Source organism: Nannospalax galili, unplaced genomic scaffold (assembly GCF_000622305.1).
Source record: "Nannospalax galili isolate Female #2095 unplaced genomic scaffold, S.galili_v1.0 scaffold879, whole genome shotgun sequence".
Classification (NCBI taxonomy): domain Eukaryota; kingdom Metazoa; phylum Chordata; class Mammalia; order Rodentia; family Spalacidae; genus Nannospalax; species Nannospalax galili.
The window spans coordinates 3,031,664-3,045,890 of record NW_008346261.1 but is presented as its reverse complement, the minus strand read 5'-3'; the positions used below and the strand labels follow the sequence as shown (position 1 = coordinate 3,045,890).

The 14,227-nt window shown below is 40.4% G+C and overlaps 1 protein-coding gene across 11 annotated transcripts in view; it reads left to right on the top strand.

Moving 5' to 3' along the window:
* The window catches only part of Rad51c (RAD51 paralog C), a 31,040-nt gene extending 23,648 nt beyond the window's left edge, over positions 1-7,392 (top strand). For 3 of the 11 annotated variants that reach the window (XM_029568113.1, XM_029568112.1, XM_017800498.2), the window contains one exon: positions 4,804-5,051. In XM_029568113.1, the coding sequence (XP_029423973.1) occupies positions 4,804-4,881 (78 nt within the window). In that variant the 3' untranslated portion in view covers positions 4,882-5,051. The other 8 variants (XR_003851029.1, XR_003851027.1, XM_008842680.2 and 5 more) reach the window with 5 other exon arrangements.
* Positions 7,393-14,227: the final 6,835 nt, after the last annotated feature.

The window sequence follows — 14,227 nt, the reverse complement described above, 5'->3', positions numbered from 1 at the left end:
TATACACATTATTATTCTTTTCTTTTAGATAAAGTCCTTTTCCTTCAAATTTTCAGTTCTGTAGATAATAGGACAATAATGTGCATACTTCATAAATAATCAGACTAAATTGGCCTCATTTAAAAACATAAGAATTGCCGGGTGTGGTGGCACACGCCTTTAATCCCAGCACTTGGGAGGCAGAAGCAGGCAGATCTCTGTGAGTTCAAGGCCAGCCTGGTCTACATAGCGAGTTCCAGGTCAGCTAGGGCTACAGGGAGACCCTGTCTCAAAAAGACACCCCCCCCCAAAAAAAAAACCTTTGGTTCTTCATTTTTTGAAATCAAATATCTTTGTCTTTAACATTGCTGCTGTGGGGCTGCTATGGGGGTTTTGTTTTTGTTTTTGGATGTTGGAGATTACACCTAGGACTTAGTGCATGGTAAGTACATGCTCTACTACTGAACTACAGGCCCAATGATAAGGTTGTATAAAATTGTACATGCTTTTTATTTTTTGTTTGTTTTTGAGACAAGCTCTGGTATAGCTTAGGCTGACCTATAATTCACTGTGTAGCATAGGATAATCTTGAGCTCTTGAACCTTCTGCCTCCACCTCCTAAGTGCCACCACACCTAACTTCTTGTTGTTGGTGGTATTGGAGATCTAGGCTCTTGCAAATGCTAGGCAAGCATTCTGCCACTTGGCTATATTCTCTTACAAGTTTTTAAAATTTAGTTTATCTTAAAAATATGAAAACAAGCTGGGCATGGTGGCTCACACCTTTAGTCCCAGCACTCGAGGGTAGATCTCTGTGAGTTCAAGGCCAGCCTGGTCTACAAATGGAGTTCCAGACCAGCTGGGGCTACAGGGAGACCCTGTCTCAAAAAAGACCAAAAAAAAAAAGTGTGTGTGTGTGTGTGTGTGTGTGTGTGTGTGTGTGTGTGTATGAAAACAAAATTTATAAATTTACAGTTATAAAAATGAATACTTTTCATTTGAGCAGAAAAATTGAAAACCTTAAATAGCAAATTTATATTGAAAATTGAATTTAGATACATTATTATGCCATACCTTTCTTCCTTCACTTAGTAATATCTAATTTTTAAAAATTAATTAAAATTTTCTCTTTTTTTGAGACAGGGTCTCACTATTTATCTCTTACTGACTTGGAGCTCTGTTTAGACCAGACTGGCCTTGAACTCAGAGATCTGCTTGCCTTTGCTTCCCAAGTGCTGGAACTAAAGACTTGAGCCCTAATGCCCAGCCTATAACATCTGACTTTAACCTTTGAATAATGATGGAATAACATTCCCACAGTTCTTAAAAGAAATGTGTCTATGTCCTCATATTATGTGGGTTCTCTATTTGCATATTCATAATAACATGAGGCCAAGATTGTTCAGAATTAGACCTCTCTTTGCCAAGAAGATCTGGTGGTAGAGTAGAGTAATACATTACACCCCCACACAGCATTTCATATGTGTGCTCAGTTTTAGAGCACAAATTGTGCTTCTGTCTTGTTTCTTCCTGACCCAAACTATGTAGTTCAGCCATATGTTAAGCTTCATCTCAGCTAGCTAGGGCTATGAGCCAAGTGATTTTTTTTTTTTTTTTTTTTGCTAGTTTGAAAAGACCTTGAAGAAAGAAAAGATCCTTTGAGATGCAGACATGACATAATTTTTTTTTTATTTGTTTATTTTTGAGATGGTCTCTCTGTAGACCAGGCTGGCCTCCATCCCACACAGATTCAACTGCCTCTGCCTCTAGAGTGCTAGAGTTAAAGGCCTGTGCCACCATACCTGGCTGAGTGGGTCTTCTGAGCAGTAGTCTAATAACCTGGTGTCTGAGGCCCACTGAATTCTGACCCTTATGGAGGTCAGGAGGATAATTTTCAGGAGCCAGTTGGTCTCTTTCCACCATGTGGGTTCTGGAGATCAAACTCAGGTTATAAAATTTGGTACCAAAAGCCCCTGAGCCATTCAAATATTGATATTTTTTTTTTTTAGGACTGCAGATATAGTTCAGTGGGATGTGCTTGTCTAACAGGTACATGCCCACAGTTCAATCCCTAGTACTACATTTCAAAAAAAAAAGCAGGTTAAAATATATTTTGCCTCTTCTTATTATGTTTACATTAAAGATAGAACATCAACCCTAAAGTATTATTTAAAAATTCTGATTGTATTCTTTTTTTGTTTTGTTGAGATAGAGTCTTCCTGTATAACTCTGGCTATAGCCTAAAACTCTCTATGTGGACCAGGCTGACCTCAAACTCACAGATCTGCCTGCCTCTGCTGGGATTAAAGGTGTTCCCTATTCTGAATTCTTTTTTTTTTTAATATTTTATTATTTTTATTTTACGTGTATGAGTGTGTTGCCTGCATGTATGTAAGTGCACCTGTGTCGTGGAGTGCACCCATGTCGTGGAGTGCACCCTTGTCGTGCAGTGCCGTGGAGGTCAGAAGAGGGCTTTGGATTCCCCTGGAACTGGAGTTAAGGATGGTTTGTAGCCGCCATGTGGGTGCTGGGAATTGAACCCGGGTCCTCTGCAAGAGGAGTCGGTGTTCTTAACTGCTGAGCCATCTCTCCAGCCCCCCTATTCTGAATTTTTAACAGAACTGTTCTTTGTTTTATTATTGTGCTTTTGAGTTTCAGATTTCACTGTGTATCCCAAACTGGCCTCAAATTCATGATCCTAAAGCCTCATCCTCTGGAATGTTCTGATTAAACCCACCTGTCATTGTACTCAGCTTAAAAGAAATGCTTTTGTTATATTTGTTTTGTGGGATTAATAATGGAACCCAGGGGTTTTCGCATGTTAGGCAGTTTGCTGTTGAGCCATTCTTATAGAAGCCTTCTATTCTTTTTGTTGTTGTTGTCTTTTTAAGACAGGGTCTCCCTGTAGCCCCAGCTGGCCTGGAACTCATTATGTAGACCAGGCTTGCCTCAAACTCACAGAGATCCACCTGCCGCTGCCTCCCAAGTGCTGGGATTAAATGCTACCACACCCAGTTTAATTAATTTTTATTTTATGTGAATTGTTTGCCTGTACTACGTGCATGCAATGCCCACAGAGGCCAGAAGAGGGCATTGGATTCCCTGGAACTGGAGTTAACAGACGTTAGCTGCCACATAGGTGCTGGAAAATAAACCTGGGTGTTGTGCAAGAGCAGCCAGTGCTGAACCATCTCTCCAGCCCTTGCTGTTTTCATTTTTGAAGCAAAAACATAGTCTTTGATTGCTTTTCTTATGAATTATACTTGAGAGAAGGGGCAATTTTAAAATTAGACAAATGATAACCAATATATTCTTTGAATTGACTCTAAAAAGAAATGAGTAAGCCAGGCTTGGTGGCACATGCTTGTAATCCTAGCACTTAGGAGATGAAGGCAGATGGATCAAGAGTTCAAGGCCATCCTTGGCTGTATAGTGTATTCAAGGCTAGTCTGGGCACATGAGATCCTGTCTTTTTAAAAAAGAAGGGACTGGGGCTGGAGAGATGGCTCAGCGGTTAAGAGCACTGTCTGCTCTTGCAGAAGACCCGGGTTCAGTTCCCAGCACCCACATGGCAGTTACAAACTGTCCTTAACTCCAGTTCCAGGGGAATCCGACACCCTCTTCTGATCTCGTGGCATTGCACGACATGGGTGCACTCACACAAATGAAGGCATACACATAAAATAAAAAAAATAAATAAAATATTTAAAAAAAAATAAAGGGGGCTGGAGAGACAGCTCAGTGGTTAAGAGCACTGGCTGCTCTTCTACAAGACCTGGGTTCCATTCCCAGCACCCACATGGCTGCAAACAACATTCATAACTCCAGTTCCAGGAGATGCAACGCCTTCTTCTGGCCTCTGTGGGCTATGCAAGACACGGGTGTACTTACTTACATGGAGGCAAAACACTTATATACATAAAATAAAAATAAATTTTAAAAAAGAAATGAAAAAGAAAACATCAGTATTACATAAAACAAAACCAAAGACTTTTGTAACCCTCAGAGTCTATGTTTTTTTTTTCTCTTAAATTTAAATCTGTATTATTTAAACTTGCATTAAAATAGGCAATATAAAAGCCAGGTGTGCTAGTACACGGCAGAGAGGCAGGTGAATCTCTGTGAGTTCAAGGCCAGCCTGGCCTACAAAGTGAGTTCCAGGCAATCTGGGGCTACAGGGAGACCCTGTCTCAAAAAGACAATTAATTAATTAATTAATTAATTAATTAATTAATTAATTAATTAATCCTTTAAGACAATATTCTAAGTGAAAAAGCAAGTCAAATATTGTATGAGTCTAACTTTGTTTGGGTCTTACAGTACTCAAATTCAGACAGAAAGTAGAACAGTGGTTGCCAGGGACAAGAGAGGGAAAAAATTACTGTTTCACATTGAAGTAATGGAAGATGTAAAGTTCTGGAAATGAATGGTAGTAAAGGTCATTTGAGAAAATAAATGCACTTAATGCCAGTAAATTGTACAAATTTTTCTCCACCTTTAATTTTTAGCGTGAGTAGCAACTCCTATAATTTATTTGAATCATTGAATTGTTTTAAGAATTGTTTGCTTTAGGGTCAGGTGTGATGGCACACAGCTTTAATCCCAGCAAGCAGAAGCAGGTGGATCTCTGTGAGATTAAGGCCAACCTGGTCTATATAGTAAGCCCCGGGCTATTTGGGGCTACAGGGAGACCCTGTCTCAATAAAAAGACCAAAAAAAGTATTATGCTTTAAATTTTCATATGTATAAGCAACCTTATTGTTAGATATAAGAATATATAGGTATTTTTTGAGGACCGAGTTTGTTTTGTTTTGTTTTTTAACAGAGTCTTGCTATATTGCCCAAGCTGACCATGAACTCCTGGGCTCAAGCAATCTCCTGTCTCAGACTCCCGGGATTATAGGCATCTGCCATGGTGCCCAGTGAGGGAAGTATTTTTTTTTAATGCTGCTTTCAGTTCTGTGTTCTTGAGAACACATGATAGAATTATGTGTTTTGATAGAGAGGACTTTAAATTATGAAATCAGTCATGTGACCTAATTAGTTAATGTTTTATATTTATATTTTTTTTTCTCCAAGCAGGTGTGCAGTGTTGTACAAATCACCAAGCCAGAAGGAATCCACAATACTCTTTCAAATCACAGTCAGTATTACTTAATCAGAGTGGAATTTTGGTGCTGGTGGGCAGTAATTATCTGAAGTATACAAATTGTTTCTATTAACTTTAATAAGCAGCAAGCATATTTGAGGTGTTTTTGATACTTAGAAAGTCTCCAAAATACTACATGCTAAATACTGTAATCACAGTTGAACTGAATTTTTTTTTTAATTAAGAATGTTTTTATGTATAGCTGGATGTGGTGGCACATGCCTTTAGTCTCAGCACTCTGAAGTAGAAGCAGGTGGATCTCTGTGAGTCAGGCCAGCCTGGTCTACATAGTGAGTTCCAGGCCAGCTGGGGCTACAGGGAGACCCTGTGTCAAAAAGACAAAAAAATTTATTTATTTTTATGATTATGAGAATTTTGTCTGCATATAGGTGTACCTGTATTATGCAGTATGTGTGGAGGCCAGAGGAGGGCATTGGGTTTCCTGGAACTGGAGTTACAGACAGTTGTTAGCCACCATGTGGGTGCTAGGAACCGACCCATCTGCTCTGCAAGAGCAGCCACTGCTCTTAACTACTGAGCATCTCTCCAGCTCCCTGAAATTTATTTTTGAGAAAGAGAAAATCCTTGTTTGGGGATAGTATGTTCCGTGGCATATGCAAAGTCAAGTATTAAAAGATTTTTAAGCTGAACGTTTCCAGAAAAGAAAAAAAATAGAACTAGATATGATGGCACATGCCTGTAATCTCTCAACTTGGAGACTTAGGCATGAGGATCAGGAGGAGTTTCAGGCCAGTCTAGACTACATAGCAAGTTCAAGACCAGCCTTGGCTATATAAGATCCTTTCTTTCAAAATAAGAAAAAATGCCAACATTAGTCATTCTATAGATCTCATAACCAAATATAGTACACTTTGAAATGTTCATTTTCCTGAGAATTTATATCATAGGACATACATGAAGCCCAGGCTGGCCTCAAACTCACTACATAGATGAGACTGTGCCTCCAGTCTCGAGTTTTACATGTGCTAGGAAGACACTGGAACAACTAAGCTATATCCCAGTCCCAGCCATCTTGATTTTAAAAGAACAAAAGCAGAAATGAAACGACTCTGAATTATCCTCATAGTTTTTACATTGTGTAGATGCATTTAATTGTTTTCTTTGAGACAAGAACTTGCTATGTAGCCCAGACTGACCTGAACTTTTGATTCTCTTGCCTCTGTTTCTGAGTGCTGTAGTTACAGGTATATGCCATCATGCCTGACAAAAGATTTTATTATGTTATTTTATTATTGGTAAAGTTATTTGTAAACCACCTAAGAAGTACTACAGACTACTTCCTTTCACCTCTTCTAACAAAGGAACCATAAGGCTTATTAATATTCTTCTTAACTTTTTTTTTAATTTGGCCACAGGGGTGTTATGCCTTACCCCTGAGCTATATAGCCCTAGTCATAGAGAACATTTTATAATGCATTGTTCTTTCTTTTTTTAAATTTATTTTTATTTTTATTTCATGTGTTATGCCTGCATGTATATAAGTACACCCATGTCATGCAGTGCCTGCAGAGGTCAGAAGAGGGTGTCAGAATCCCCTTGAACTGGAGTTACTGACAGTTGTTAGCTGCCATGTGGATGCTGGGATTCCAACCCACGTCTTCTGCAAGAACAGTGTTCTTAACCACTGAGCCATCTCTCCAGCCCATTATTTTTATATATATATATATATAAAATGCTCTAATACAAATCTGACTTGGACTATCCATGGAGTTTGTCTTTTTAACTCACAGTGAATAATAAATAACAAAATAGCTTCATCAGTTATTTAAAAATTATTTGGGGGACTGGAAAGATGGCTTGGTGGTTAAGAACACGTGAGCTCTTCTAGAGGACCCAGGTTTGGTTCCAGGCACCCACATAGCAGCTCACTACTGTCTATAACTCCAGTTTCAGGGGCTCCAATACCTTCCCTTCTCAGGTACTAGATACACATATGTGCACATGCAAACATGTAGACAAACACTCATAAGTTTTTTAAAAACTTACTTGGAAAGCTAGTCTTTTAGATGCTCTTTAATTGTATTTGTATTTTTCTTGCAGCCTCAGGGATTTAGAGATGCTGTTGCTACTGCTGCCTCATCACAGACAATAGATTCATTGAATTTCCGGAAACGGTCACGAGAACCAGAGGAAGAACTCATCCAAAACTAATTTCAAAGTCTAAAAGTAGATTGATGATGTGATATTCAGTACATATAAATAGTATATATTTTACTTTAAAATAAAAATGTGCTATGGCCTGAAGTGAATCAGAATTCTATGAAGTAGGGAAAATATTTAAGGAGTATTTTTCTATGAAAAAAGTTTTTTTCCTCTTTCTCTCTCTCTCTCTCTCTCTCTCTCTCTCTCTGTGTGTGTGTGTGTGTGTGTGTGTGTGTGTATTGCACTCTCATGCACGGTGCTCAGAGAACAGCTGTAGGAGAGTAACTTCTCTTCCGATTTGGTTGGTCAGGGTTTTTTTTTGTTTTTTTGAGACATGTAGGCCAGGTTGGCCTTGATCTCACAGAGATCTTCTGCCTCTGCCTCCTGAGTGTGCCACCACACCTGGCTCCACCTTGTTTTTGACACAAGATCTCTTGTTCCTGTTACTGTGTACTCCAGGCTAGCTGGCCCACAAGCTTCAAGCTTCAGCTGATTCTCCTGTCTTTGCTTCCCATCTCATTGTAGTAGTGCTGGGATTACATATTCCCCTTCACACCACCACATGTGGGTTCTGGGGCTTGAACTCAGGTTGTCCAGCTTGCACAGTAAGTGCTTTTATTTACAGAGCCATCTTCCTGTAGCCCCAGCTGTCCTGGAACTCACTATGTAGACCAGGCTGACCTTGAACTCACAGAGATCGGCTGCCTCTGCCTCCTGAGTGCCGGGATTAAAGACCTGCACACCACACACAACTTTTTTTTGAGACAGACTTTCTCACTGAACTTGTAGCTCAACAATTCAGCTAAGCTACCTAGCCAATAAGTTCCAGAGATCCTGCTGTCTTTGTCCCACCAGCACTGGGGTTAACAGATACAAACTGCTGTGCTGGGGATCCATACTCAGGTCCTTATATTTGCGCAGCAGGCACTTTACCCCCGGAGTCATCTCCCCAGCTCTTGCAGAAGGTTTTCTAAAGTAGTGTTATATAATTACATTTTGGTGTGTTTTAATTTTCAGCAACGTTCAGTAGACATGATAAAAGTATTGCATTTTCCAAGTGTGGAAAACAATCTTACCTATCTGAATTTACCATTCAGACTGGAGATTTTCTTCGCTGGTTGCCTTTCTAGTACTAGAGCTAAAACATTTTTTAAAATATTGAGCTTTGATAAAATTCTTTTTTTTCTTTTTTTTTTTTTGTCTTTTTGAGATGGTCTCCCTGTAGCCCCAGCTGTCCTGGAACTATATAGACCAGGCTGACCTTGAACTCACAGAGATCGGCCTGTCTCTGCCTCCTGAGTGCTGGGATTAAAGACGTGCGCCACCACACTCAACTAGGATTTTTTTTTTTTTAAAGACAGGTCCTCACTATGTAACCCTGGAACTCACAGAAACCTGCCTGCTTCTGCCTCGTGAGTGCTGAGATTAAAGGTGTGCACCACCATGTCCACCCTTTTTAATATTTCCTAATTCATTAATGTAATTGAGTTTGATTCACTGTGAAAGGAGAATAAGTAGAAAATAGAACTTATTTTTTTAGTACTGGAGTCAAACCCTGGACTGTCCATGCTAGATGGTAGGCAAGTTCCTACCACTTAGCTACATTCCAGCCTCAGAAAATTTTACTTAAATAATCGAATATTATATAATTTGACAATATTTTCAAATTTTCTAGTACTAGTTGATGTTTTGTTTCAGACTGAATACCAAACCTATAAATTTTCTTCATTATAATTATTTTGCAGTTAATTATGCATGGAACAACTAGCTTGTCAGGAGTGTTTAAGAATGAACGTAGCATTGCTAACAGTCATGCCAGGGCAGTCCTAGGCATGCACGTGTTCATCCTGATCATGTGACTGATTTCAGATAACAGTTGTACTTCTCATAATTGATGCAGTCATTAAAAGTTACCCATCACTGGGAGGCAGAGGCAGGCAGATCTCTGGGTTTGAGGCCAGTCTGGTCTACATAGTTCCAGGACAGCTGGGGCTACAGGGAGACTCTGTCTCAAAAAGACCAAAAAAGAAAAAGTTATCCATTACTTTATATTCTGTCCACTTGGGTCAAATCATAAAATCAAGAGTGTCAAAGTGTTGAAAGTAGTAAATATACTGTATTGGGTATTTTCAGGCATCGGGCAATGTGGATCTCTTTTTTTTTTTTTTGCTTTGAGACAAGATCTGACTGTAGCCCAGGCTGCTGGCCTTGAATTCACAATCCTGTCTTACTCTTAGTGTTAAGATTATAGGCATGTACCACGTCTAGGTTCATAGTGAGATTTTTTTCTTTTCTTTTTTTTAATTTCTTGTGGTAGGGATTCAGACCTAGGGCCTTGCACATTCTGAGTTAGCACTTAGCTGTACTTCAGCCCCAGGATGCTATCATTGAAAAGAATCGTAAGACCCCCGAATACAGACAAAACCAAGTGTTCATGTTTGTAGTTATTTTAAAATAAAATTTATATAACAGCTATTTTTCTGGTAATAAAGAATAGAGATTTCCTATATACTTTATGAGACTGTTATTAACAAAGTGCTGTAGACTAGGTGACTTACACAAAGCTGTATTTTCTAGCTTGGGAAGTGAAGGCAGGAGGATTAAGAGTTCAAGGCTTTCCTGGGCTACATTGCAAGTTCAGGGCCAGTTTGAGCTACATGAGATCCTATCTCAAAACAAGTTTTTAAAAGTTTTCTTACATGTCCAGAGACTAGAAATTTGATGAAAAGATGCTAATATAGCCAAGTTCTACTGATGGCTTTTTTTTCCCCCCTAGCTTTCCAGAGAGTCACCTTCTGTCTTAGTTTGTTCTTCATTGCTGTGACAAAACACTCTGACCAGTACCAACTTGGGGAGGAAAGGGTTTATTTGTCTTACATCTCCCAGGTCACATGCAGTTCATCAGGGTTAGGGCCCCTCAGACATGGCCACAGGCCAGTCCAATAGAGGCAATTCCCCGATTGAGGCTCCCTCAACCCAGGTGTGTCAAGTTGACACTAAAGCTATCCAGCACACCTTCATACAGTAAATGTTCTTGGAAGTCGCCAATCTGTTTAGATTAATACCCGACTCTTATGACTTGATGATTATACTTAATTAGCTCCTAAAATTCTTATCACAGTACTTAACCAGGTCTGGTCTTGCTTAGCTTCTAAGAGCATTCAGCTAGGTGCATTCAGTGTGATATAGGTACATAGTAGAATTTTATTCTGCTATTAAGAATGACAAGCACTTTCACCCACTCAACCAAATCACCAGGTCCTGTACTTCAGTGTTTTATTTTTCTAAGATTTATTATTTTTTATTTTTTAAAATTTATTTTAATTTTATGTATATGTTTTTGCCAGTATGTAAGTGCACTTACATAACTTACACTGAACCATCTCTCTAGTCCCAACACTTAGTCTTTATTTTTTTATTTTATTTAAAATTTTTTTTTGCATTTTTTAGGCTGTGAATGAGTGTATTGTCTGCATGTGTGTAAGTGCACCCATGTCATGCAATGCCCTCAGAGGTCAGAAGAAGGTGTTGGGTCCCTTGGAAATGGAGTTAACATATAGTTGTTAGCCATCATGTGGGTGCTGGGAATTGAACCTGGGTCCTCTGCAAGAGCTGTCAGTGTTTTTGGGGGCGGGGGGTTGTTTTTTGTTGTTTTTGTTTGTTTTAGTGTTTTTGAGTCAGGGTCTCCCTGTAGTCCCAGTTGGCCTAGAACTCACTATGTAGACCAGGCCTGCCTCTGCCTCCCAAGTGCTGGGATTAAAGGCGTGTGCCACCATGCCCAGCTTTGGAGCTGTCAGTACTCTTAACCACTGAGCCATCTCTCCAGCCCCTTAAAATTTATTTTTATTTTATGAGTACAACTGTTTTGTCTGCATGTTAGGTGCACCCATGTCATGCAATGCCCTCAGAGGTCAGAAGAAGGTGTTGGGTCCCTTGGAACTGGAGTTAACAGATAGTTGTTAGCCATCATGTGGGTGCTGGGAATTGAACCTGGGTCCTCTTCAAGAGCTGCCAGTGCTTTTAACTGCTGTGTCATCTCTCCAGCCCCTTATTTTTAATTAGGTACATGTGTGTGTGTGTCTGTGTGTGGGTAGGTGAATTTGAGTGCAGTTGCCTGAGGAATTTCAGAGGCAGTTTTGAGACACCCAGCATGGATGCTAGGAATTGAACATAGGTCCTCTACAAGATCAGAAAGTGCTCCTAACTGCTGAGCCATCTTTCCAACCCTTGTTTTATTTATTTTTTTTACATCTATTTACTCAGTAACATGAAGGGGAGGAGCATGTTTGCCATGCTGAGTGTGTGGAGGTTAGAGGACAACTTGGAGCTGATTGTCCTAGCATGTGGGTTCCAGGGATCAAACTCATATTAAGCTATGCTAGCAAGCACCTTACCCACTGAGCTGTTGTAATAGCCAGCTATTGTTTTTTCGGACAAGATCCAAGGTTGCCTCGAACCTACTGTGTAGCCAAGGATAGCCTTGAATTCTTGATCCTCCTGCTTTCACCTCCCAAGTGCTGAGATTATAGAATTGTGCCACAATGCCCATCAGTGTAACCTGCTTGAGAAATCAAGGCCATCCTCGGCTACATACAGAGTTTGAGATGAACGTGAGCTACACAAGACCCTGTCACAAGAAAAAATTTAAGTTTTCCTGGTAAACCAGTGATACTTGAATTTCATTTTAGAGTTAGATAGTATGGTCAATTAAAAAGCTGTGTCTTGGCACTGGAAAGACGGCTCAGCGGTTAAGAACAGCGACTGTTCTTGCAGAAGACCTGTGTTCGAATCCCAGCACCCACATGGCAGCTAACTGTAACTCCAGTTTCAGGGGATCTGACAGCCTCTTCTGTCCTCCGCGAGCATTGCGTGGCACAGGTGCACTTACATGCAGGCATAACACTCATACACATAAAATTTTTTAAAAAATAAAACATCTTTTAAAAAATTGCCAGGCGTGGTGGCGCACGCCTTTAATCCCAGCACTCGGGAGGTAGACGAAGGTGGATCTCTGTGAGTTCAAGGCCCACCTGGTCTACATAGCAAGTTCCAGGACAGCTGGGGTTACGGGGAGACCCTGTCTCAAAAAGACAAAATAAATAAAAAATAAAAAGCTGTCTCCTTTTAGTCCATGCCATTGCTATGCTTACTTTTCTGGTAATTGATTTACATACATCAGTATTAATATTACCTGAATCATAAGCATCTCTCAGAGATCATTCTAGCTAAAAGTTTGCTCCCAAGCAGAATTATTACTGGAAACTAAGTGGTGACGCACGCCTTTAATCCCAGCACTCGGGAGGCAGAGGCAGGCGGATCTCTGGGAGTTCAAGACCAGCCTCGTGTACATAGAGAGTTCCAGAGCAGCTGGGGCTACAGGGGGAGACCCTGTCTCAAAAAGAATCCCCCCCCCAGCACTCGGGAGGCAGAGGCAGGCGGATCTCTGGGAGTTCAAGACCAGCCTCCTGCAGCTGGGGCTACAGGGGGAGACCCTGTCTCAAAAAGAATCCCCCCCCAAAAAAGTGAGGCCTGACAGGAAATGCTTTTTAGATCATTGAGGGTGTACCTCAGAGAGGACTGAGACTCCAAGACTCCTTTTTCTCTCTTGCTTCCTGGTTCTGAGGTGAGCAGTTTGGCTCAGTCATGTGTACTTCAGCCACTACTACCCTTTGGCAAACCCACCAAAAGCCTGGAAGCAATTGAGTTTGCTTGATCATGGGCTACAACCTCTAAAACTAAGCCAAAATAAACCTTTTAGCTTTAGAATCTGATTAGCTAATTGTTACAGTGATGAAAAGCTAACATATTTGTATGCACACAAAATATTTCCCTTTTTTTAAAAATTGGCATATTAATTGTACATAGTAATGAGTTTCATAGAGACATTTTCATGCAGATATATTATGTACTCATTTCTAGTGTTTTCACTAGAGGAAAAAGGAAAAAGGGCAAGCCCTAAGTGAGCTTATGGTCCCAATAATGGGAAGCTGAAGCAGACAGATCACTAAGGTTTACTGGCCAGCCAGCCCAACTGAATCTGCAGACCCCAGTCCAGTGACTCAAAAGGGCATGGTATGTATGACTCTTGGGGAATGGCACCGTGAGTTGTCTGGCCTCCACTTCCCTACATATATATATGCATGCACACTGGTCAATACATGGATACACAATTCATTGCACCGATGTGTGTGCACACCCGCATATTTTAAAAATATTTTTATGTGTATGAGTGTATTGCCTACATGCAGGTATGTTCACCCATGTACAATGCCTATAGAGATCAGAAGAGGGTATTGGGTCCCCTGGAACTGGAGCTATGGATGGTTGTTAGCCACAGTGTGGGTGTTGGGAACTGAACCTGGGCCCCCTGCAAGAGCAGCCAGTACTCTTAACCTCTGAGCCATCTCTCCAGCCCCTGTGTGTACATTTGTGTGTGTGAGTGGTTATATGTGTGCAACAGTGCACATGTACAGATCAGAGGAAAACCTCAGGTGTTGGTCCTTGCTTTTCTCCTTGTGACAGTCTCTGTGATTTGCCGTTGTAAGTAGTCTGTGACCTTCTGGGGATTCTCCTGTCTCAGCCTCCACATCACCATAGGAGCACTAGGGTTACAGATGCATGCTACTGTGTCTGACTTGACTTGGGTTCTGAGGATTTAAACTTAAGTCCTTATGCTGTGTAACAAGCATTTTGCCCACTGATGCATCTTCCAAGGTCTACTACTAGTATCTTCAATAACAAATTTGTAGTTTTTCAAATGGGTAGATACCTATATTTTGTGCACAAGTACATATATATTTGCAAATTCTTATTTTGAATTTTTAAAAAAAAATTTTAATAACTACATGATTAGAAGAAGCATTTCATTACAGCTTTAACATATTCAGTAACACACTCCAGAGCAAGAGTACATCTCTTTCACAAGTGGCTGTAAGTG